Source organism: Osmerus eperlanus, chromosome 26, assembly GCF_963692335.1.
Source record: "Osmerus eperlanus chromosome 26, fOsmEpe2.1, whole genome shotgun sequence".
NCBI classification, from domain to species: Eukaryota; Metazoa; Chordata; class Actinopteri; order Osmeriformes; family Osmeridae; genus Osmerus; species Osmerus eperlanus.
The window spans coordinates 7,154,441-7,180,762 of NC_085043.1; the positions used below are offsets into that span (position 1 = coordinate 7,154,441).

General features: G+C 46.5%; 2 protein-coding genes across 2 annotated transcripts; both read left to right on the forward strand.

Moving 5' to 3' along the window:
- The first annotated feature begins 5,302 nt into the window (after positions 1-5,302).
- Positions 5,303-7,411, forward strand: LOC134012895 (regulator of G-protein signaling 16-like). The gene is made up of 5 exons (XM_062452561.1): positions 5,303-5,424; positions 5,665-5,748; positions 5,862-5,923; positions 6,655-6,821; positions 7,169-7,411. Exons 1-5 carry the CDS (start codon positions 5,381-5,383, stop codon positions 7,379-7,381), a joined length of 570 nt encoding a protein of 189 aa, XP_062308545.1. The 5' UTR covers positions 5,303-5,380; the 3' UTR covers positions 7,382-7,411.
- Positions 7,412-15,868: 8,457 nt separating this feature from the next.
- rgs5a (regulator of G protein signaling 5a) lies at positions 15,869-22,684 on the forward strand. The gene is made up of 5 exons (XM_062452409.1): positions 15,869-16,028; positions 17,294-17,407; positions 18,244-18,305; positions 19,868-20,034; positions 20,540-22,684. Exons 1-5 carry the CDS (start codon positions 15,985-15,987, stop codon positions 20,702-20,704), a joined length of 552 nt encoding a protein of 183 aa, XP_062308393.1. The 5' UTR covers positions 15,869-15,984; the 3' UTR covers positions 20,705-22,684.
- The last annotated feature ends 3,638 nt before the right edge of the window (positions 22,685-26,322 follow it).

Sequence of the window (26,322 nt, forward strand, 5' to 3'; positions counted from 1 at the left end):
CTCCGCCCCCCCTACCCCCCCCACCCCCCATTTCTTTTTTCGTCCACCAGTCCTCCATGTTCGTGTCTTGAGGTGTAGGGGGGAAGGGTAGTTGTCATGTACATTTTTGATAGTGAATGCTTATTTCCCTTTAAAGCACCATTTTAGGGGCTGGGTGGGGGGGCAGGGGGCAAGGGGCAGGCAGGTTGAGGCTTGGGGGGGTGGGGGGGGCTTAGACATGATAGTGTGTGTGTTTACTCAGAGGCTAGAGGGAACACGTCCATCCTGTTCAAACTGTGTCTGGCTCGTTTGCACTTAAAAAAAGGAAAAACCACATGACCTTGTTCTGTGTTGACTTGTACGGGTTAATAAGATACTGTTGATGTTTCTGTGTATCTTCCATGACCCCTTTACCATAGACGGCCGCTTTTGCTAATCAGAAATATCCTGCATGTCAATTGACACAATATCATTATTTTTAGATGACAAAGACATTTGCTTACTGTGTGAATAGGACTGTGTGCATTGAGAGGATTGTTAACTGTTAATTGTTAACTGGCCAAATAGAACTAGATCATAGAAACTACAGTTAATTGAAGCGAAATTGAAAAAGTTTGTACATCTGCGAATGTATTTGTCGCTTTTAATATTATTAATTAATATGATAAAAAATCCAACAAATAAGCTGTAATGTGTGACTTCTGTAATATTACTGGAAATACATTGAAAAGACTGAATACAGAAACTGATTAGCTGTGGTAGCTTGAATGTAATTTTCTTGGAGATGATTAAAAAAAAAGAAGAAAAACAGTTATTTCCTCTCCTTTATTCTCACACAAGAGCAAAAGAGCGGCTATACTGGAAGAAAGGAAAGACGTCGCAAAACTCATAAAAAGAAACATTCTCGCTTATTTGTCGAGGTTTATTTTGTCGGTCCCCGGCAAGAGAGACACAAAACATTTATGTTTAAAGTGTCTCTCGGTCTGCATCAGCCAGAGAAGTTGTTTGGGGAACTTTGTCCTTTAAAAATCTGGGACAAGAGACCCTAGTCTCGCAGAAAATGTAACACTTAAGTCTGTGAAATATTACGGGGATGAAATTCTATGGGAATATAGGCCAACATCCTGTCCTGCAGACATGGCACCCACGTAATATGGGCCATCAGATCGACGGAGAAGGGGGGGGGGGGTCATGGAAGTGTTAGCAGCTTGATGTCTTTCCTTCTTGTCAATTATTCGTCACGTGTGCACCAGGACAGTTCACCGTATGCCTCAGAGACCCTGGAAAAATCGAATATAGTTACATACATAATACACATACATGAACATACTGGGACACGGGGGAAAAACTGCAGTCAAGGGAACAAATGTGTTCTGTGGGATTATATAAACATGCTCCCTGTGTCTGTCTCTCTCTCGCTCTGTCTGTCTCTCTTTCTCTCTCTGCCTCATCCAAGAGAGAGCCAACTAAATCTCAGCCTGTCTGTCTCTCTCTTTCTGCCTCATCCAAGAGAGAGCCACCTAGATCTCAGCCAGCATGCAGCCTGCATGCAGCCCCGCACACCGAGATCAACGACTCGGGCCCTCCTCCAGCTTCTGCGACACGATAAAAAACGTTTTACATCTGAAAGAAAAGGCCATACAAATATTTCGTCATATACAATTGTCCCGTTTACGAGACCAAGCGAATGGGGAGTGAGAATTTGGCATTCAGCCTGAGGGAAAGGGCCAAGGCCCCGGGGAACTGGACAGTGACTGTTGTTCAAGCAGACACAACCAAGGAAGCATCTGTTGACTTGGGACTCACTCTGCCTAACACACACACACACACACACTCTCAGACACACACTCAAAGAAGTGAGGGTCCGGTCGCAGCTAGCTGAGATCAAAACGGTTGAACTGACTCCTGTTCGACAAACAACGCAACACAGAAAGAGAAAGTACAAAGAAAGTACAGAGGCAGACCCTCTTCTTACAAAAGTTGCACAACCTCGCCGACACATCAAGGATTTCCCGGACTGATCTGTTGTTGTTGCCGTGGAGGCCTGAATGGAAACGTTTGAATGGGAAATGACTTGAAACTCCACCGCCCTTGAGTCGACTGAGAGTCACCTCTCGAAGGCTTTCAAAAACAAACAAACTCGCGAGGTACTGGAGGAGGGCTTGTCGGGAAACATCTTCCCTGTGGCATTGAACCGAGGGGTTTTCACTGGAGGCACAAACACACACCAACACACGCAAACGCGTTCGAATAAACACCGGCAGCAGTTCACAAGATGGCGAGGAGAAAGTATGTTTACAATGGCATGACATCATTACAGGTTGAGTCATAATACATAATGTAGGCAGATGGGAGGAAGTGGCAGAGAGGCTAGTCTCACCAGCCGACACGGCCCAGCGTTGAGGTTCAAACCCTGGTGTTGGGTGACTGTCCTTGCCTGCTCCTCTGTTCCCCACAGTGAGCCGCTCTTCACCTGAGTTGCTCCTCTTATCCCACACAGGTTCATTTGCTCCCCACAGCTGCGTCCAAATCAAGACGACTCCTGAAGCCGGATTAGAGCCGAAGGCGGTTCCGAGGACGCCTGAGGTGAGGCGGCGAGAGGGCGCCGTGCTTGCTGGTACGCGTTTTCATTTCTCCTTTCTTAGTGTGTCTGTGTGTGCGCTCCCTGTGTGTGTGTGTGTGTGTGTGTGTGCGCAAGACAGAGAGTGAGGTGGGGCTGTGAGGAGTGTGTCACCAGCTATCTCAGCTTCAGAGAGAGGAACCACATGGAGCGGAAGGAACTTTTGATAACGTTCCGTCATAAACTTGAATGTCACGGGTGTCTTTGTGGGCTATCGTTGTCGTAAATTCAAATGTTACCACTTGATAATAAAACGAAATAAATGAATTATATCAACAGTCCTGTCAGAGGGTTTCCAGTCAGGTGATGTCAAAGGATACCTTGGGACAAGATGAAAAGTGAACCAAAATGAGGAGATGGTGAGATAAGAGAGAGAGAGGGCTGGTGCTATAACTAGGGCTGTGCCACATACAGCAAGCACCTGATCGAGCATATAACAGCGTGTGTGGGATAAATTGCATTTGGTGCTAATTCATGTGAATAAATGCATAAACACTCAGCCAAGAGGAATTGTTTGGTTTGCCAAGAGACATTGAAATAAGGATAACTGCTTTTGTAAGTCAGGTTTTATAACATGAACCACGACCCAGGAAGTTATCAGAAGGGGTCAGGAAGGTCTGTTCCATGATGAGGATTCCAGAATCAGTACGGTGTTCAGAGTTGTTGGAGATCTTCTCAAAAATCGTTTTCCCTTCTTCAAGCCGGCACTCAGTGGCTGTATATTTGCTGTTACACAACAAATCCGCTGCCTCAGGCCTCATGAAAAGGACAGAAAAACAATGTTTCAATCACCTTGCGTAAGAAGTCCCAGTGGAGGCTTGGTAGACAAAGTCATTACATCACCTGAGGCACTCCATTCTAAAGACTGTCTCCAAGGTTTCCGGAGGCCCAGTCTCCCTTCACACCTTACATAACATTACAAACCAGTTTTTATCCCCCTAATTGGAATAGATACAGCATCAGCACCGGACGATTGACATGATGGTACAACGGTGTGTGCATGTGTGTGCATGTGTGTGTGTGTGCCCTTAGGCTTCTTTGCTAGCCAGACGTCGTTTATTCCCTGCTATTAAATCCTAATCGGATGTTCTCTCCAACCCATAGGAACACAGTGGCTACCTTGCGGTGTGCGGAGTTGTCCTGGGCTGTGAGTTTGGCACGGTGACTCATCGTACAGTAGCAGTATCTTTCAGCGACTTTTCCTGGTGAAAGGAAACCGTCGTGGATCACAGTAATACACATTTGTGTGTCCGCGTGTCGTTCATCCAGGAACACGAACACTGCTATTAGAATCTTTTTTTTTTTTTTGCCAAACACAGGCTCAATGTGTTTTTTTTGTGTTGTTTTTTTACCTGCTCAAAAGGTGTTGGGTCGCACATGAATATCGGGTTTGTTTTGTTTCTGGTGAGCTATTCATATTTAGATCGATCCTGAGAGTTGAAAAGACTGTTGAGAGTATTATCTGTGATAATAAAAGATAGTTTAAGATACAGGATCCCTGGACATCTTCCTTGGTTCTATTTGGTCAACTGTCTCCCTTCCGGACCCTTCTTCAGGCTTCTGAACAGATAACTACCCCCCCCCCCCCCCACACACACACACACACACACCTCCCGTTGAAACGGACTGTTACCCTGATTACCCCACACCTCCTTCCTACAGTGTGAGTACTGCACTGCCCAGCATAGAATTTGCACATTTGCACTTATTATAACCACCTTGCAACTGCCTACCCTCACTGTGTCATTACATTGGTCAGTGAGTATTGTGTATAATATTGTTTTGTTTTTTAATTATCATTATTATAATTTTATCTTTTATCTTTTATTGTTATTATCGTCCACTACTATCTATTTGATAATTAAAAACTGCACTGTTGTGGTAGCGCAGTGGCACAAAGCGTTTCATTGTACTTGTATACTTGTGTATCCTGTACATATGACAATAAACTTGAATTCAATTGCGTGTCTGAGCCACCAACAACACAGATCCAACATGGCCGAACAAAACATACGTCTAACGTGGTTTCCAGTGAGGTGTTTTTGGAGAACTACCCATCTTAGCTTCCCTGTCATAATGTGTGTGCCCAAGAAGTGGGCTTCACTAAGACAACAAATTACAGGCAGGTTTCGGACACAAGCACACGAACACTCACCCCGATGCATGGACAACACACACACACACACACACAACGGTAAATGAGGAGCAATTAATATTCCAGGCTCGGAGAATAACATGTTTTCAGGCAAAGAGAAAAGATAACAAACAGATCTGTGTTCCCATGTTTGATTTCAGGGACATTGAAAAACAACTGCAGAACATGTCAGAGGCTTTCATCATTTGGTCTGTCATTTCCCAGCTTCCCCCCCCCCCACTCCCCCTCCCTCTTATCCTTCTCCATCCTCCCTCACTCACTGTGCCTATTTTCTCTGCCCCAGTTTACATACAGAGAGAGAGGGAGAGACAGAGACAGGGAGCGAAGGAGAGAGAAAGAGAGAGAGGGAGAGAGAGAGAGGGAGAGAGAGGGCATATAGCAAATGATGGAGGGAGGGAGGGAGGGCATAGAAAGAGAGAGAGAGAGGGCATAGAAAGAGAGAGAGAGAGGGCGGGAGAGACAGAAGAGAGAGAGAAAGCATGCACAAACACAGACAGCCTTGTGATTGGCTGTGGATGCTGGTGATGAGTCAACGTGAGGGGTATATAAGCCCCGAGCAGCTCTCTGTAGGCACACTCTACTGATCTCTGCCTCCCTACACAGCACCAGACTGTCTACCTGCTACCATGTGCAAAGGACTAACCTATCTGTCTGTCACCTGCCTGGAAAGGTATGCTCAACTCTTCCAGGCTATTTGCTAACTTCCTAGCACAGAAAGAAATACGGCATTTGGATTTTACCGTTTCTATTTTCAATAGACGAGAAGCCGGGATCCTGAATTAGATGTTGTGTAACTGAAATTTCTCAGTTACGAGTGTTTTTTAACAACCCTTTTAACAAGGTTCTCAGATAGGGTGTCCGAGGACTCGGAATGAATTGATCTGATGTGCAATGTTTTTCTTGTTTGCAGGGTGAAGGAATTGAAAGCCAGGTTTGTCAGCATGCTGCAAAAACATGACTGGACTCATGCCAGCAGCAAAGCAGGCAAAAACAGGTAAGGAACAAAGCCTTAACAGGATGTCCAGCATGAGCGTATTGACAATTTCCCATCTTTGTTATGTGTTTTGACGCGAGTCTTACCGTGCCTCTCTCCTCTCCCATCCACAGTGCTACCCTTGACGAATGCCTGAGGTGGAGAGAATCTTTCGAAAGGCTCCTGTCGAACAAACGTAAGTCGCAACACACAGAACCGCTCACACGCTGAACACACACCAACATCCACCTGCAACCATGACGAACACACACCAAGATCCAGGCAGACACTTACTCTACAGATCACACATAACCCCCCCCCCTCCCCAAAATAAAATTGCCAACACAACTTAATCTACACCAGCACGTTGAACATGCTGCCCACTCCAAAACACTCGCACATTCTACACCACAAAAGCACGACAGCTACGCCTAAATCAAAGCTTTATACACCCAGTATCAAGATGGGGACTATGGCTCATGCATGCGACATCCAGTAGACCCCACAGCAGAGAGCACGTGCAGACAGATTCGACACAACGCAGTCAGTGCTTTCGGCTCTAAAACGAATCCATATCCACATGCTCTGCCCGCACACAAACAGACCGTGCAGACACACACACTGCACACACACCGCCAAGACCACCGCACACCCAGCACACACACCGCCAAGACCGCCGCACACCCAGCACACACACCGCCAAGACCACCGCACACCCAGCACACACACCGCCAAGACCGCCGCACACCCAGCACACACACCGCCAAGACCACCGCACACCCAGCACACACACCGCCAAGACCGCCGCACACCCAGCACGCACACCGCCAAGACCACCGCACACCCAGCACACACACGCTGCAACGACACGCGCGAGCACCTCTCCACAGTGATTAATTCCGGGCTGCTTCTCTCTCCTCCGTTCAGATGGACTGTGTGCCTTCACCGCCTTCCTGGTGTCCGAGTTCAGCGAGGAGAACGTGGCCTTCTACGTGGCCTGCGAGGACTACAGGAAGATCAGGGTGGCTGCCAAGCTCCCTGCCCAAGCCCGGAGCATCTACGACGAGTTCATCGGCTGCGACGCGCCCAGAGAGGTGAGGTTCTAAGCGAACGCAGGAGACCGCATCTCTCCATCCACATATCATACCACAACTGTCCCCTAAACATGGACCTCCCTCGGTCTTGATAGTAACATGGCATGAATGTCCCCCCACCCCACACTGTTACATGTTATTTCATCGGCAGACTAATGTAAAGAAACGTACACACGACAGCACAAAATGAAGTATCCAAAGTGCATAGGTCTACCAATATATCAGTAGTCAGAGTCAAGGAATGATCTGTATTTCCCAGGAAGCTACCAGGCACAGTGCAACATGAACATCCCTTCCAGTGTCTCCTGCATCGCTGACCCATCCTCTCTCTCTCCCTCCCTCCTCAGGTCAACATTGACCACGAGACCCGTGACATCACCAAAGCCAACCTGCAGGCTTCCTCCGCCTCGTGCTTCGACCTGGCCCAGCACAAGATCTACACGCTCATGGAGAAGGACTGCTACCCTCGCTTCCTGCGCTCGCCCGCCTACAGAGACCTGGCCAGCCAGCTCGCCCAGGGGGGCGGGGCCAAGCAGGCACGCCCGGGGAAGAAGGCGTGAGCGTCTTGGGGGGGAAACGGCCGATTGGCGAGATTGAACACCGTCACCCGAAGGGTGGAGTGGAACAAACGAGGCACGCGCTGCAATGGATGGCGCCCAGGGGCTGAGGGCCTCTCAGGGGGCGGGGCATGACGCAGAGCTCCTTGCATGCAGGGGCACCAGAAGCGTGTCGCCTCGTCAGGAAGAAGAGGAGGGGAGACAACCGATGGAGACCTCTGCAGGAAGTATTAGAGGATGCATGATGGACAGACTTCCCTACCCAGCCAGGAGACTCTATGGGGTGCTGAAGAACCCTTTCTGACATATTCAGGATGGGAGAGAGGTTCTTTGTACTGGTCTTCGCCTGTAAAAGTGTTGCGGAAAGACAGGAGGAATGAACATGTAGAATGAGATATGAAGAAAAGCTTGTTTCCATATCTCTTAGTCTTTTTCCACATCCTCGACACCTCACATGTTGGTGCATTTGAAATGGAAAAGATATGTATTGACTTCATGTTATATTTATTATTAAGATCTTGGTATGTGTTTTCTTAAAAAGCCAAAATGTGCTTGCTCTGGCATGCTTTTTTACTTGAAACACGTTGATTGTCAATTTATTGGAACAATAAATTATTTCAGACTTCTCAGGGTGTACTTATTTTATTAACGGTGAGTTAGCCCTTCTAATTACGCTTTTTAAGGAGTTATTCACTTCAAATCTGGCTAAGGCACAGAGGATATCGATCCAACTGCAGACACACCACACTGATGCAGTAACTTTCAGGGTATAAATCCAACAAATGGAAGAACTGTAAATAATTCAAACACACATGCACTGTCGTCGGATAAAGGTGAAGAGTACGACTGTACGATCATCTGCGTCCAAATTCACACGACTGAATACAGCACGACCCGGGGTCCACGTGTCCACACTAGCATCCCATAAAATGGGCTTCTGTGGAATAATGCGGCTCATTCATTCGAAGCAATCTATTTTGAGAAGTGGCAGTCGGGCGAAAGCCACATCAGGCCGGATGTGTCTGTTGCTATGTACTTCATTATTAGCTGGCTATTATTCAGCACTTCCTGGGACCGGATGATTATGATGACGGTGACGATGAGTACGCCAGCTCATTCCTTATCATCACCGTGTGACATTGATTATTTTCAGTCAGCCCACTCTGTAGCTTGGGGAAGTTGCAGGCACAAGTGCACTGATTCGGTCTCCACGGAAACCCGCTTTGGGAACGTATTCCACGACACTCAAGCCGCAACTTCCCCATCTGTTGCAGAACAATAAATCGCGGCCGGGCTGCCGACAGGGAGGGTGTGTTTCCCAGGGTGTAAAGGGAACGCAAGCTCTTGGAAACAGGACGTGGGACGAGATAAGGCTGGGAGCGTCGACGTAGCACATCGAAGAAAAACCTGGAGTTAGTCGCGGCGTGTTTGCACGAGCAATATATCTCGTGCAATAAAAGAAGCATTAAACTGAAAGAAATGTGGCAGTGGGTTGAGCACTATAATATGGACGGCCGGACTGCAGGCGAGGTTATAGACCATTTCAACTGGGGGGGGGGGGGGAGGGGGGGCAAGCTGGGGCCAATTGTACTGTTAGATGGGCCATATAAACCACCCACATTTTTCTCCACTGTATTTAGAGGCAAAATGTCACGTTTCTAATAATTCAGACTCTACATGTTCGTTGCCCCACAAAGGGGGCCCACAAATGTTTGCCCCCCCCCTCCCCCCCCCCCAGCTCCCCCTTCGAGAACAGCCCCTTGAGAACTACAACACATCGCACATTTTCGCACGTTTCTTTTCGGGTTCGAAACCCTTCGACTAATCCTGTAAGGCCTGGATAACGTGACCGTCCATATTACGATCCCCAGGCTGTCTAATGTCATGCATTGCCTCTAGCATGTTCCATAGTGCAATGGCAACCCCCGCATCGGCTTCTCCATCCGTGAACGTAGACTTTTATTGGGGTGGCTGAAGGGTCTCGTTTGGCTATGCTAATGTCATTAGCGGCGAGAGCCGGTCGACGACAGGTGCGGCGCAGGTGCTGCTCGGATCCTCTGCATGTTCATCTCCGTCTCCATGGAAACGCGATGTTCGGGGAGGGGGGGGTTTGGGGGGGGGGGGGGGGTTCGTAAGTGTTCTTCTGCTTCAGAGTGGATTTTGAAGAGAGACGTCCTCCATGTTACACTGAAAATTCGGCGACGACGCGTTTCGATGAAAAGCAAAGAGGCAGCGCTGCTGTGCGCGGTTCATTCGACGACCGTCACTGCAAACTCAAAACATTGGCCCGCAGCACGGATGTCTAAAAACCACGTGCAAATCAGTGTGCTGAATATATTCACCTCCACAGAAAACCAGGATAACACCAGCTTTCACAACTGCTGAATATGCCAATGCTTCACATTGTCATATCAACTCACAGGGTAGACTGAAGTGAATCTTGATCATTTGTTCATGAATACACAGTAGGCTACAGACGCTAGGTATAGTTGACCATAAATTGCTTTAAGCTCTGAGGGTATCAGTACCTTGATACATAATACCTTAATGATTGACTGCAGATCCAGAAGTTGCTGGTTCAAATGCCCCCTGTGCTGCTGTAGGTCTGTTTGGATAAAAGCGTATACTACATGAAAAATAATAAGTGGGCCTAACGTAAGCAAAGGGTCACAGTGACATCTAGTGAAGAAACGTATACAGTACAACCACACCATGCAACACGGAATTTCTTCTACAAACTCAACATCATTGTGCGCTAGAAGCTCACCGATAACTTGAAACATCGTTCAAATGTCGTTGACACTTTTGTGGCAAGTAGGAGGGGCTTTGGAGTGAATCCTCTGCTCAGTGAACACACTGTTATGATACAACAAGTGACTCAAGGGCCTTAGCCGCGTACTGTGTACCCACAGTACACGGCTAAGCTGTGCACCCAAAATGTCCTCCACGGTGACCTGGAGTGAACCCACAGGCCAGGGTGACGAGGTCAGCGCTCTTCCTGCGTCTGAGGCCGGCCCTCCGTCCCCCCGGTACCCATAACTCCTTCTCGCCCCACACACATTCCATTGAGACCACCCCCCCCCCCCCCCCCCCCAAAGGACCCCCCCCCAGTCACACCTCAGCCTGCTGGGGCCCCCTCTGTGGTTCTCCCTGTGAAATACTTTCCATAATGTTTTGGCAGGGTGATGTTATGTTATTGCACTAGCCGCTGGGGAGGTTTACGACAGACCATCTCTGCGGGGAGGAAGAGAAGGTGAGCGAGGCCGAGAAAGAGAGAGGGAGAGAGGGGGGGGGGGTGGGGGGGCGAAAGAGGGATAGAGAGACAGAGAGAGAGAGAGAGACAGAGAGAGAGAGAGAGAGAGAGAGAGAGAGAGAGAGAGAGAGAGAGAGAGAGAGAGGTGTGTGTGAGAGAGAGACAGAGGAAGAGAGAGATAGAGAGACAGAGGAAGAAAGAGGGAGAGAGAAAGAGACGGAGATGAAGACTGATGGACAGTGTGTGTGTGTGTGTGTGCGTGCGTGTGAGAGAGAGAGAGAACCGAGAGAGAGCGAGAGCCAGCGTCGAAGAGAGAGAAGCGGCGAGCATGTTACACTCCGAGCGTGGGAAACGTCTTGTTGCTCGTCCCCGGAGTGAGGGGAAAACTATGCTATCCCCTGACCTCGGTGTCCATGAGGGCCCGAAACCTCAGAGGAGAGACAGGAGGGAGGACACCATGTCGCATTTCGGCTGCGTCTCTCTCCCTGCCGTCACTGCAGGCCACCCCGTGTGTCTGTCGTGCACGGCGCCTTCCTGTGGGGCGCATCGGTGTCACATACGAAGGGTGTTCTCGCCGTCAGATCCCGTCGCTTTCGATCGCGGTGCTCTGTGCGATGCGATCAATTGTCGTAGTCAATGGCCTACCCGCGCGTCCCACCCAGGGCCGTGCACCAATAATTGAACCTGCTTTTCGCTGTCAAGTGGACATCGAAAGCGCCACGTTAGGGACGTCAACGCTGGAGAAGCGACTGTCATTTGAGCTGAGGTGTCACAGCCTCCACGAACACCACGGTGTCAAATGGACGTAAATCGATTCCGAGCCCTCTGAGCATGGCGTTTCTGAACTCAGTGCCCAGCTTCAATCAGGAGCGGTAGATTACACGAAGAAAAATAAATATAATAAATGGAGTGTGCCTAATCAGTGACCGTCCGCGTCTGACACATAATGGAGCTTTTCAAGTCCCCTCCCGGTATTTTTGGAACGGCGGAAAATAGTCGAGCGAAGTTGAGATAAGTGCTCTTCAAAATGTTTATCCCGCTCGAACACAAAGATGAGTGTAACAAGCTCGAAATAGCAACCCTGGAAGGTCTAAAAAATGTGTCTTTATTAGAAGCTGCCACATATTACGGCCTAACAGCTCAAAGGGGGCCGAGGTTCAAATTCGATGTAGGCCTGTGTGGGCATCTTTTGTTTATACTTTGGAAATCGCGATCCGCTGTCAGATGTCCACGAGACATCTCTTGGTGTGCTGCCTTGTCCTATCCTCCAGGCAAAACATGGGTTTCTCTCATCGCTGAGTCTACATGACTACGTGGCCCGTTTACATTTTCCCAGCATGAACCCGTTGCATAAGAAGCGTTCTGGCTTCCGTTTGCCCCACAGCTCCAGGATGACATGGTCAGCTCCAGTGTCGTGTATTTTCCATCATGGCTTAGGGGCAGTGTTTGGTTTGGCGGCTCCTTGTCACAGCATTTCAAGACAAGACAAACACTTTCAACTTTCTCGCACATACACTGTGATAAGAATCCTGGTTATGATGTTTGGTTACACAACCATCATACATGACATGACTCCTTTCGGTGGAATCTGTACGATAGCCTAAGTTATTGTTGTTTACTCTTTGTTCAAGAACATGATGGATTTGGTTTTTTTGTCTCAATGAAGAACAATTTCTTTCTCTAAAAGAGGAATGATTCTGCAGACTTGTTTATTTTTTGTTCAGCTAAACCCAGAGTCGCTTGATGGAGGAAAGGCATTGTAATTCAAAAGCAAATAATTGCGTCTTTTTCTCTTTCGCTTCTAAGTAGCAAGTTCACCGGAAAAACCCTCTGAAAATAAACTGTTCTCGAGAAGCAATTATCAGTGTTGTGGGAAAAGCAGTTTAATATCCTCTCTTCTGGTTGGCGACGGCTCTCTGAGAAAGAGGACACCTTTACCTTCTCAGACAGGCCTGGGTCTGGGGTTCAGCTCAGAGAGCACATGGGGTTGTGTCCTCCACGCAACCTAGCATCCTCACACTTTGCATATTTCAACCTAGCATCCTTACCAATATGATCCTTCGACCTAGCATCCTTACCAATATGATCCTTCGACCTAGCATCCTTACACTTACTAGCCTTCGACCTATCATCCTTTCACTTGGCGTCCTCGGTCAGGGGTCATGTTGCCAGCCAGCCAGATTGAACCAATAGCGTGATGTTATGTCCTCCAGGACACGTTTGTGGGGTCAGTCTGCTTTGTTCAACACCCAGCGTGTCTTCACGTGTCTCTGCAAACACACACACACACACTGTGCTTGTGGAAGTTGTCGAAGGAAACACCTGGACAGCCCTGGCTGTCAAACTGATTAATTCATGATTTTCCCTCAGAACTTCTTTCCTCAGCACATTGGGTTTCGCTCGAGTTAAGCACAGATCTCAGTCCAGTTCAACAGCTCAAGACGGCTCCTCCAGTGGACACAAGCTGGTGAAGGGCCCATCTGGTCTGAGACCAGCACACTCTGCCTCCTCCAGCCTCACGCTGTTGACCTTCTACCAGGGGGAGCTGGGTCATGAGTCATGAGTGAGATTAGCACAGCCTCAGAGACTTCTGGAGATGCGAGGAGGAGATTAGGCTACACCGGCCTTCCTGTTTGGCACACACATCGACCGTGGAGAGCCTGTGCTCGTTCGTTCTCCTGGAGGGGAGCGATTACGACAGTTACCACATCTTAATGCACTTAAATGGCCTAATAACAACAGGATAATGAATATCAAATGCCGATTGCAATGATTGGAGAGTTCCTTATTAGGAGAAAGGTTCTTTGCTGAGGTATGTGGGGGCTGGCGATGGAGGGAGGGTAGTCTCTCCTCATCACTGAAGAATGACTCACTATAACACAGCTCATGTGCTATTAATACCCACACAGGTGCTCATTTTTTGAGATGTTATGAAGCGCTGCAGTGTCTTAGAGATCAACATTTACAAGGAGTTCTTTCAATTTGTTTGACTTGGTTGATTAGATAACACAGACTGATGAACGGACGGACAGACTAGATAGACACATAGATACGTAGCTAAATAGATAGATACACAAGTACTTTGTTCTTTTCACTGCAGTATTACCAAGGGTAATATTAATCTCATGTTGTGAATTATGACCAACATACTAATATTATGCCAAGTAATAAGCATCTTGAACAAACGCTCTTTATACCATCAGGCTCTGCTCCCGATAAATTCAATCCCTCAGTCAGATGAGATGCTGATCTTCAGCTGAGGGCATTCACTGGGTTAGAACAGGACTCCGTGGAGCACTGAGAGTGTGTGTGTGTGTCCTGTGCCCCGTCTGCCATGCGCCCCTTGTTTATTTGAACAGCGAAACAAGTTCCCCTCCCGGGGGCCGAGGCACACACGCGCGTTCACTCACGCACACTTGGCCTTCCAGTAAATTCGGTTCTACAAATCCGAGGGCCTTTGTGTGTCTGTGTTTGAGTGTGACCTGCTACCACGGACGAGGCAGCCCTGAGCACACAAACATCAGTGCTATTGATAGGCCGCCTCTAAACGCGGGGCCCTAGCCTTGCCCGGCTGGAGATAAGACTCCACACAGCTGGTCCGCGCTGGACGGCGGCACTGCAACAATTAAGGGATGTGAAGCGAATGAAAACATATTGTTATTATTATCCCCATCAGATTAGCCGTGACCGGCGCCATTTCTGCGACCGATCGTTTCGGTCGCTCTCTCCTTTTCTCTACCACTTCTGGCCTTGTCGTACGCCCACTCGTACGGGGGATGGCTCAGTGGTTAGACTGCAGATCAAGAGGTTGTGGATTCGAATCCCCCCTGTTCTGTACCTTGCTTTGGGCAATACCTTATGGGAAGGAACAGCACACAACTCCGCCATACACTGAGCCACACAGAGACAATAAGTCCCCATGACTTGTCAACACTGACTTTCAATAGCCTTTGTTAATATCAGAGGGGGAGAAACACAGTTATCAAGGAGGTTTGGTATTTCAGTGGGACAATGCCAGCCTAGAGCCATGTTGATGTAGCTGGTGTGGTCCAGTCCGCAATTGTCCAGGATCCACGTGACCAGTGGGGTCCTGTGTTGGTCAGTCTGAGAGATGGTTGGCGTGGAGCGTGGCGCTTCATTCACATCACATCCTGTCTCCCCAGACCGCAACTTTTTCAGTCTGGTTCCGAGCCTCCTTCCGACTCCACTCACAAATAAGATCTGTTCCATTGAAGTGTTCTTTGTTATTTGTTCCAAAAATGTTCTCTTCTGTGGAAACGGGGATTGCACGTAACTATGCGTGTTTGTTGACTGATTGCCAGGGTGTGTGATTGCAGTTTTTCATGTTTACTCGTGATTATGGTTTTTTCTTTTTCTTCCATCTCCTTTGCTGTGCGGGTATTGATTAAAGGGACATTCTTCACTGAAGAAGGTTTTAAAGTTGTGTTTACATTCGGTGTTCTGCAGTCCGACACTCGGATCCCATCTGTGGATGGCTGATTGTGGAGCTGACTTGGCCTCGTTTTTGTCCTCCTAGACAGACAGAGAGAGATGTACAACCACGTCTGATTCAACGTGAGATCGCAGTATGGCATGATGGCCTTGCAATTCCCAAACAAAACCCCCCCGGTGTTTTGATATGATTTCAAATGTTTTGCCATGATTTAATGATAGGTATCCATCAAGTCTGATGCCTCTCTACAGACTGGAGACTGGTTTGTTAGTTCACATGCATTTTTCTTTATCTGTGTGCAGGTGTATCATAACATCTCCAGAGAGAGACTACAGTTCATAAGAGAAGGCAAACCTCCAAGGCTTTTTTAAAAATGTGCGGTTGTTTATTGTGGCAACACATAAACAACACGCCTAGAGGAAAAGTTTGCCATCCATTTTACCAGGACTCCAAGTCCACTTCGTTCTGCCAAAAGTAGTCGAGGTTATCTATATTCTGTCCATTAAATCCCAGCTTTCAGTAAATACCTGGGTCATTCTTTGTAAATGTCTGCCTGGTTGGTTGTGCTTGACCCTTTAGTTCTTCTAGCTATGACCTTTAACCCCTCTGGTCTCCGTGGTGAAGGTGAGGAGAGGAGGGTAGTGGGAGTCTGGACTTGCGGCTTCCCATCTGCTCAGAGCCTGGTCACTCGCAACCAGCCAACCCCAGGCCCACCTCTGCATGTGCTCTGCAGATCCTCCTCGGATTGGCTCAGCCCTTGGCCCACAGCCAATAGGGTGTCTGTATATAACAAACCCGAGCGCTGGACGACAAACTCAAAAAGAAAAAGTGCTCTGAGACTTGTGGTTGTTCCCTGGACTGAACGGACGTTTGAAAAACTAAGACTGAGCCTTTTGGAGAATGTGTAGAGGATTAGCTGCCTTGCCCCAGTCATGCCTGGAAAGGTGAGATATGCCAGAGTTTTCTTTGGTTCTCCTACACTGTTTTGACATGCCTCATTTATTTATTTGACCAAGTTGTTTCACAGGAACAGCAAAAGTGCTGTTCAATTTGTATGTTAAATGGTTTATTATAACTGATGTTCTGTTTGCTGAATGGTAGCTACTGCTTCTGTGAACTTAAAGTAGTACTTTCTGTCCGTAAAACAAACAAAATATAGCATTTTAGTTTTGTGTGTCATACAACACAAGTTTGGTGGATGAACAGTGGGGTGAACAGCTGGTCATAAAGTTGTTACCTCTGTGACCGGCTAAAAAGGGATCTATTTCCAATAAGTCTGACTTCAGGAACTTTTTATGTGAAGGAAAGGATTTTGTGGATTTTTCTCCATTCCTCCTTGGACCAGTTATCACCAAACTTTGAGGAGTCTTTAATATAAACCAAAACAAGCAATTTATAGCGACAAATTATCTTTCAAGAGCAGATTCATCTCTTGCAGAACAGCCTTCACAGAGATAAGAAATAGATAAGAAAGTTCAGATTTAGAAGAAAAATCATTTCATGTTACTTTAAATATATATATTATCCCTACGTTCATTCATGGAAGGACTAAAGGATATATAATATTTACAGTGACTTTACATGAGACAAGCATAGAGTATAACACAATAATATCTTGTCGATGATTGAATTTTGAAAACAATAGACCCACCAGTTGACCATTCCGTTCTTAAACTCCTGGTTGTCAAAAAGTAGCCACATGAAAAACTGAAGAAAACAGGATCTGTTTCTGTCTGTCTAGTATCAGTGATGAAACTCAAACAAAGCAAAGTTATCTTTGTTGATGTGAAATGAGGCAGTGCAGGTCTACTGAATTATTGATCTGATTTGAACTGTAATTTGATCAGTAATAACCACGTCCCTTTAAAAATTATGGATCATTCATAGTTTTTTTGTTTATGTTTCTTTTCTAGCACATGTACAGGGTTCAGATGTGGAATCTCTAAAATGATTTTGAATACATCTGTTTGTTGTCTTCTTAATTTATGTAAATAATCCTTTTTCTGTCATGTGTTTTTTTTGTGGTGAGATAAATGTTTTAGCCAAGTGTTCGCCAAATTGAGTTTGTGAAATGAATCAAGATGGTTTTCTTCTCAAACAGGGCCACAAATCATGTGCTGTAATTTCATTTCGCTGTAATGGGGCATTAGACTGTGATTAAAGACAAACACTCCTCTTGTTTCATCGCGTGTTTTTTTTTATCTTTCAGGGCTAAAGAGATCAAGACCAAATTGGGCACTCTGCTCCAGAAACCAGAGAATGCCATCGACCTCATCATCCCCTACCCGGAGAAGCCGGAGAAGAAGCCGGAAAAGCTTCAGAAGTGCGTGGTGACCTCCCAGAGTTTAAACTCCTGACTCTTTTCTGAGCAACATTCAGTCCCACACACACACACACACACACTCACACGGCGCACACATTCACACGCTTTCTGAAATCCCCCCGAGCTCAGATTGTGGAATACTGCCAATGGTTTTGTAATACGATCACAGCTACTTTTCAGTCACACATTTCACCCTTGTGGAAAGAACTTCAGGGGGGAACATAAGCTGGGGTGTGTACCTGTGAGGTAAAGCTTTAGGGCTCAAATTGAACAGAAAAGGACACAAGAGGGAATGAGGAATTGGGGAGCGAGAGAGCATGGAGAGCAACAGCGTGCGCACGCCAGGTACATTGGAGTGGAATTCGGCCGCTCGCGTTCCAGCTGCCTGCTGACTTATAGTAGTCCGTGAGCACAACCCATACAGGGGCTAACGCGAGCGGGAGGAAGGGATTGTGAACGACTCCACCCTGGCCACGGCATGGCACCAACGTGAACGTTCTCGAAAGGGCATTTTACAGTAAACCTTTTGACTTCTGAGAAAGATGAGGTCGTGACGGAGAAGGGGGAAGAGGGCTGGAGTGGGAAGGAGAATCACAGCAAGGGTCTGTGGAGGAGATGAAAGGGGAGACTTTATGACTAGGTCAGATTGGATAGATTTATTGGGAGAGGGAGAGTAGATCAGAAGACTCTGAGCTATTGGGCTGCATTCAGTGAACAGAGTACAGACTCCAAAGGAAAAGATTAACAGTAAAAATAAAAATAAAGTGTTCACGTCCCCTGACTGGGGTGTATTTGTTTCGTCTCCCTGACTGGGGTGTGTTTGTTTTCGACTCCAGGCCCACCCCGGAGGAAGCTTCTCAGTGGCGTGAATCTCTGGACCGTGTGCTGAACAACGGCTGTAAGTAACCGGGCAAAATAACTTTACACACCACTGAGCTGTTTACCCAACCGGCAACATGAGGCTGCCATGGCAACGTCCGTGAACCAGAAAGTTTTCAGTCTTTGTCATATGTCAAGAAAATCTCAGATTTTTTAATTACATTTTATTATCCCATCATAGGATCTTAGTGAATGTAAGTGAGACATGCTAAAGAATAATGAACGCTTTCAGTCTTATTCCTTCCCCAAGTGGGCCAATGTTTCCCAACAGCATACTACGCCACGCGGATAGGTCATTATTATGCAACGTGTGACACCGGGGACTAAAAATAGCCAGAATCCTGGAAAGTATGAGGCCCTGAAGGCCTGTTCGACATCTCCCAGACGGTTCCCAGTGTGACCGTTTCCCCTGTTAGTGTGGTGTTTCCTACAAGGTCCTCCAAAGCAAAACACCACAACAATAAGTGAAGGATAATGCCCGACGAGCTGTACATTAACATCAAATAATGGACTATGTAGGGTGAACTATGCGCGGTGGAGTCTGGGAGATGTAGAACAGGCGTGTGTGTGTGTGTGTGTGTGTGTGAAATCCATTGACCTTTGAGGTTACTTCTGTTACGGTCAAATCTCCAGAGAGTGATCCAACGATTTCAACTAAAACAACTAATTACCCATGAGCTGGAAACTGCTACGCTCTGATTAGTTATCTCATGATTGTTTTGCACTCACATTCCGTTCAATAACATTTCTAACAGTAGTTTCCTGACGGATTTTAGAGGACATTTTCTCTCATCATGTATTCCCCGACCATTGGACCACTGTCAATGCAAATGTTTCACCAAGTGAAAGCAGACCTCTTAAAATCTTCATTACAATGTTGCTTCCAACTCGTTCTTTTTATGATTTATACAATTCTGCCAATTCAATTCCTTTCTGCGCTTTTCTCCCACAATGTAACTTGGCCTCCTACCTCTTTGGAAATGAGAGGTTTTCGTGTTCAGTGCAACATTCTTCTATGCACTGTCAAGGTTTGTTGTTTTCATCTGCTTTGAATCGATGGTCTCAATTTTCCACGTCGAGACAAAGCACCCCATATGTATAAAAGTCGATAAAAGCCGACACAATGGAATGTAATTACCATAGCAATGACAGGCATGTCCTCACAAGAAGCTTCATAAATAGCGGGCCGCTGCAAAGGCACTTTAAATGTAGACTTTAAGAGTGCTAGGACAAAAGACCCTGATATAGACCATTCAATAGCAGGTTGAATGTCCTCTTCACTCCGGATAAATGCTGCTGTAGAAAGAGAGAGAAATAAGAGAGAGAAAGTGATAAAGAAAGAGGGAGGGTATGAAAAACAGGGAGGGAGAAAGAGGACCCGAGACACACCGTACATATCACGATTTCTATACTGCACCTATAACTTATTATTAAATAACCACAGAATGATCTACCTCCCACTCACTCCCTTTCCCTCCTTTTTTTTCTCTTTCTTTTCCCCCTTCCTTTCTCCCCCCTTTCTTCCACCCCCCCCCCCCCCCCCCCTCGTAATATCTCCCTCTCCCACCCGATCTGCAACAGATGGTCTGGCCACCTTCAGGAGCTTCCTCAGGTCCGAGTTCAGCGAGGAGAACGTCGAGTTCTGGGCGGCCTGCGAGGACTTCAAGAAGACCAAGTCTCCCCCCAAGATGGCCGACAAGGCCAAGAAGATCTACGAGGACTTCATCCAGACCGAGGGGCCGCGTGAGGTCAGCGCGCTTCCTGTGTTGCGAGTGCCTGCGTCCTGTACACGCTGCCGCGCGGCCTGTCCGCGTGACGTGGGCCTCTAGATTAGGAACGGTCTCTTCCTAGGACAGAACAGGACGGTCTAATGGATGAGAAGATGGCCTTGGCTCCAGAGCCCAGGGCTGTGAAACCCCCCACCTCACGGGGGGCAGATCGACACTTCCTTGTGTCCTTGAGATCGCCGAGATGCGCGGTGCGCAGAGAGCACTGTCGGTGTACGGAACGTTCGATCTCGACTCGGTTTCGTGTGAATCTTCTCTTTCTCACCCAGTGGAACAGTTAGTGTAGATCATCATCATGAGCTCTTTGGTGGAGAAGAGTGTCTCTCTCTTTCTCTATTTTCAGGAAAGTAGATGTCCCAGTTAAGACAAAGCTTTTAAAGCCTTTAAGCCCATCTGCTTCTTTTCTCACGTCATCGCCACTCCATTCTCTTCATCTAAATCCTTATCCTCCGGTCTTCCTGCCCAGGTTAACATCGACCATTTCACCAAGGACGTGACCCTGAGAAACCTGGTCGACCTGTCCCCCGCGACCTTTGACCTGGCCCAGAAGAGGATCTTCGCCCTCATGGAGAAGGATTCCTTCGGGCGTTTCCTGAGATCCGAGCTGTACCAGGAGCTGCTGGAGAACTAAGGAGGAAGAGGAGGAGGAAGAGGAGGAGGAGAGCTGGGCCTTATTCAGGATCGGGCACCATGTGCAACACTGCAGATATAGAAATGTAGCTTTATAGAACAGATCCGGTTCTTTATTTTTTAAATAAACGAACCAGGTCTGCTCTGTTATGTTTATCATCTGAGTGTTTTGAAGCTGCACCCTTTTGAATAAGACCACAGCAGCCAAATTCAATACCAGTAAAACCAACATTGCTTTGAATTTTAAATTAATTAGACCAAGTCAGCTATAGTGCAATGGGACTGATACTAGACTGATTGGCTAAGCAGCAGGCTAATTCTGTACGAGATTCTAAACCAAATTTAAAACTTAAACCTGAATAGAAGATATTGACCCGACTGCCTGCAGCTGAAAAAAATACCACTCATAATGTTTTGATATCAGTAGAGATAACAGATCTACTCCCCCAAAGAAGTCCAAATGAAACTGACAAAACTATGAATTAAACTGTAACATAAATGGAAGTCTCTGAACATCAATTTATTTTCATAAGACAAACAAACCAAAAGTTCACCTCTTGCTTTCAAGTTTGTTCTTGGCCTCAATTTCACGGCGCCAGTCTAAAAACAAAAGAAACCAAAAGCTCCATGGCTTTTCCTAAGAACTAAGCGGTCAAGTGATATGTGACCTTCCTTGTCCAGTGGCCATCAAATGGTCTGTTAGATTAGCAGAGTGCTTTCCAGGAAACATAAAGATTCACACAGACATACGGTAAACAATTAGAAAGAGCCAAGCATTGATGCATTGAGCTGTTCCCATAAACCACCAGATCCTACATTAAATATTGGGCAATAAACAACCTCAATGGTGATGATTAGGGTTGTGGGTCTATTTCAGTGGTCGAGTATATGACTGTTGATCAAGGTTGGTTCAAAATCTCCCCTGTACGTTGCTTTAGAAAATAGCTTCTGCTAAATAAAAACATGAAAAGTATTTTTCCGATTAGGACCGTGCCGGCTGAGGTTACTGTAGGAGACGGTTAGGGTTAGGGTTAGGGCTAGGGCTAGGGTTAGGGTTATGTCTGGCATTCTTTATGGCCATGCCTGGGAATGAGGAAGGCTGGTTGGCTAAGTGGTCAGCTTCTCTAGGCTACCACTGCATTGTAAGTTGCTACGATGGGACATCAAGCAGGATGGAATCTCTACAAGTGCACTCTGAATTTCTTCTGGGAAAGTTTTTTTTATTTTAAACTTCGTTATTGTGTCCAGAAAGTTTAAACATTTGTCCAAGTAGTCTTAAGACATAAATCCTCTTTTACTTCCCAAATTTGGCTTGATAGTGCCTGCAAAGTGGAAAACAAACTAAATAATTCCAAATGTTGTCTTTGTCCACAAAACTATTCAGGTGATAAAATGCCATGGTCCCAACCCCAAGTAAAGATGTTTATGGACTTTATTTAATCACTTATATACCACAATACTGCCTTTGTCTGCATTCCTTATTGTGACCTAGTAAGTGATCACAAGCCTCAATTAGAAATGTCAGGAGTTTTGGCGTGCAGCAGTGTTTCACTAAAACGTCTCCACTCAGCAGTTAATCATTATGTGTGAATCTATCTACTCTGGCATGCTTTATACTGACACGCATCTGTTGTAGCATAATACGAACACATTATTACTTCAGACGTGGTACTTAAAAAATCCTAATTGTTGCATGTAACACTTCAGGTCTGCAGTTGATTTATGTCATGCATATTCAAAAACAAAACGTCATATTTTGAGTTTTAAGATGATTTGGTTTCAATGTGGCATGCACAAGGGTTTGCAGTGGCATAGATCGGCCAATCTAGAGCTATAGCATTGCCTTCCATATCAGATGGGTTTTCAAAACTAAACGAAGAAAATAATCAATGAGGATTTCTTTAGTGCCGGCTGGTTACTGGACAGTCTCTGCATGTATCTTACCTGTAGTCGATCACATAAAACGCATCAATACATTAAAGTTCTGAAGATGTATTTATTTTTTACATGTAAATATCAACCGTTTTGTTTGTGTTAAGTTATTAATGAACGCCACTATGGGGTGCATATTTCCTGGGATAGCATCGTTGGTCCAGCATAGTCTTTTCACTGTCATAAAAAATAGAACATCTGACTTCCAATTGTCACGCTGTTTTTCTTATCTTATATTGTTCATATATCCTGCACACCTAACGTGTCTTGAATAGTTCTACTATTAAGGAGATAATTATCTTTCTTTATAAAGAGATCTACACCTACCAACATCTCTAACAAATACAGAGAACATAATTGGAAGTTTAAGGATTAAATAATCGTCTATTTATAATGATATAATCTAGTATATTATTATGATTAACCTTGGCCTCCTTTATTAACACTACGAACGTGAGATTGAAGAATGACAAACAACAGCTTTGTGAGTGACATCTTCAAGTCTCCTCAAGCTTTCTACTTTGTGCATGTTTCCCGTACGGTGAGGACGTAGGCCTACGTGTCTCTCGTACAATGCTTTTCCATACTGTGGTGGGTGGAAATCTATAACCAGTGGATTCGACATCGTCTTGATTATGTGTCCACAAAACAGATGAACGGATGCAATAGTTCCAACTTCAAGAGATTTATGAACTTAATGAAATCCAGTGCACATTTATACGACGATACTGCCTTTGAAAATAAAATGAATTGGAAATTAAAAAGGATTGTTTTCGGTAACAAAACCTGTATGAGTGTGTGGGTGCGGGGGACAGCCAAATAAAACTTCGGAGCAGAGGGAGAGAGAGAGAGAGGGGGAGAGAGAGAGAGAGAGAGAGAGAGATAGAGAGAGAGAGAGATGGACAATTGAAAAGAAACAGATGCGAGCTAGGATTTGCAGCCAACACAAACACTGTCACAGCCTCGCTTGTAGGCATACGCATCTTTACCCTCTCTCACCCGAGTTTCCAGAAGCGTAGTGGAGGGGTCTCAATGCTGAACCAGTCATTAACGTCACGTCACAGACCGTGGATGTTGTTGTCCAAGTTGTCTCTGCTCTGACTTTTTCAGAAGCGCTGTTCTAACGCCTAAACAATAGGCGCAGTGAGCGCAGCTCAATTGCAGACCCATAAGTTTCCCTCGCACTCAATCACATCCTTGGTACAGCACATGCCGGAACACAAACACACGCACACATACACACATTGGACTGTATGGGTTGCCGTGTGTCCTGTGTGTGTGTGTGTGTGTGTGGTTTGAGCAGATACGACATGTTAGAATGCGTAAATGAGCTCGTAAATGAAGAACAAGAAGTACCGGAGCTCTTTATAACATCTCTGAAAGGTTAGGCAAGTTCAACCTAAACTGTCGAAACACAGATGGAGTCGTAGTTCGATCACTTTAGATGTCTCCAACGTTTCACCAGGGGCCTGTCTTCTTGAAGTGTTGCCAGCAAGCACCCTCAGAATGCAGCGGACAAGAAGGTTTGGCAGCCGCGCCTGTACGAATCCGTCCACAGCTGTCTACTTTGCGCAAACAACGCTTGAGCGAAGATACCAAACCACACAGGATGAAGATGGTAAGATAAGACTACTTAATATGGTCACATGAAGTTTAGGAGTAGATGGGGGAGGTCAAACCTCCTCAGCTCATTAAAGACCTAATAAACATGGCCGCCTGAGTGATGGGTGTCCTGTGGAGTGGGTTACATGTTTAGCTCTTACTAATGGATTGCCGTCATTAAACCATATCGTTATATTTTGTTTACCACACCCTTAAACAAAACAGAGTTCATGGGTACTTACTTGCACAGGGGAAAAATGACTCACTTGGTTCCATTTTAGTTTGGAAATGCTCGATGGTTTTCTCTCACGAGGACCACAACGTGTGTGCGCGCGCACACACACACACACACACACACACAAGTGTGCACATACAAATGTGCACGCAGACACACAAGTGTGGGCACACACACACCCACACACCTGCAAATGCACACACTCACATATAAAAGATGACAGACTGATTCTGTATTTGAACATATTGTATGTATATATATATATACACAACTCATGGGTCATTATCTTGATTGCCTTTTGCAGCTCTGGTCTTCCCGAGAGCCACTCATAATACAATTGGAGGCTGTAATGCAATAACACAGAGAAAGATAGATCGTGGGAAGGGGGATGGCGAAGGGGCAGAGACTAGCCACATTAGAGTCAGAAGGACATGAGAACAAAGATAGTGGGGGGTGGGGTGTGTGTGTGGGGGGGGGGGGGGGGGGCTGGACATGAGAGCAGAGATAGAGAAGGGGAGCAGAGATGTGTTATATTAGAGGGGGCGTGGGGGGGGCGGGGTAGAGATGTGTTCAATGGCAGGAACACAGGGAGGCTAAGGCTTGGTGTGATTACGTCAGAAAGACAGAATCCATTGTTAACCTCAAATGAGCAGGTCTGCCTCCTGCTTGCCTCACGAGGCCCTGCCTCCTGCCTCTTGCCTGCCCCCTGTCTCAGTCCCTGGCTCCTGTCTGACTCCCTCCCTGTCTGCCTGTCTGCTGCCTTCCCACAGCCAGAGAACAGCAGCAGAGAGGAGAGGGGAGGGAGTGATAAACAGGTTATTAATGACACAGAGACCATTAACTCCTCCAGCGCCTGCAGACATCCTGTGTAGTTAAACCCTCATTATCCTGGCACACAATCCCCACCCTCCCATAATGGCAAACAGAAAAAACACTGTTCATCTTCCCTGGACTGTCAAATCGACATTTATCTTCCAACCGGAAAAGACTTCGATGTCCAACATCAATTGGGGATGGATGGAAGGAGCAGGACATCCATTATGATGAAACATCACCCTTCCTTCTTCCTTCAGCATTGTTGTGTAAGGACTGAACGATGGAAGAAAATCCAGACAATGTTCTGCTTACACGTACATACACTGAAGTCGCTGAATCGAGCTTTGATCTCTCGCCTACTTTCTGAACAAACTCGGTTATTTTTCATCCATTGTTCTCGTTTGTCTTCCACCCACAGGAGGTCTACAAGGCCTGGTGGCTTGTCTCTGGGTCAGTTCAGATCAACAAAAGCAGGTCTCTTTTATGACAGATTGAACCTCGTTCCTATTCCCAATCATCCGCTCTTACGTAACACCCTTCTCTGCCACTGTGAAAAGGTGGTCTCTCTGACCTAGAATCTGTCAAGGTGACGTGGTCTGTGTGGGAACAGACAGCTGAGCAATGAGTTACATGAACTTGCTTTCAGCGTAGGAGTGATTACTTGGATTTGTGAGTTTCGACGCTGTGGTAAACAGGCTGAAGGTCAAAGCGCCTATCGCCTCTCTCTAATATACCTCCGACCGACCAGACACCCCTTTAAGCAGCATGTCCAAGATCAAAGTGTTTGTCGGTTATCAGAGACACGAATTCCGGCATCAATTACCGTGTGTGCAACTCTGTGTATGTGTGCTTGTTTTTGCGAGGTGTACGCGCGTGTGTGTGCGTGCGTGCGTTTGTTAGTTTTTTTTGTTTTCACCCGTAGTCTCTCCCTCAAGCTCGGGATGCTTCCCGAAAGCTCTCAGCAACAACACCGAAGCATAACTGAGTCTACACAGGTACGTATCGACGTCTCCCATTGAGGACGAGAACACAAA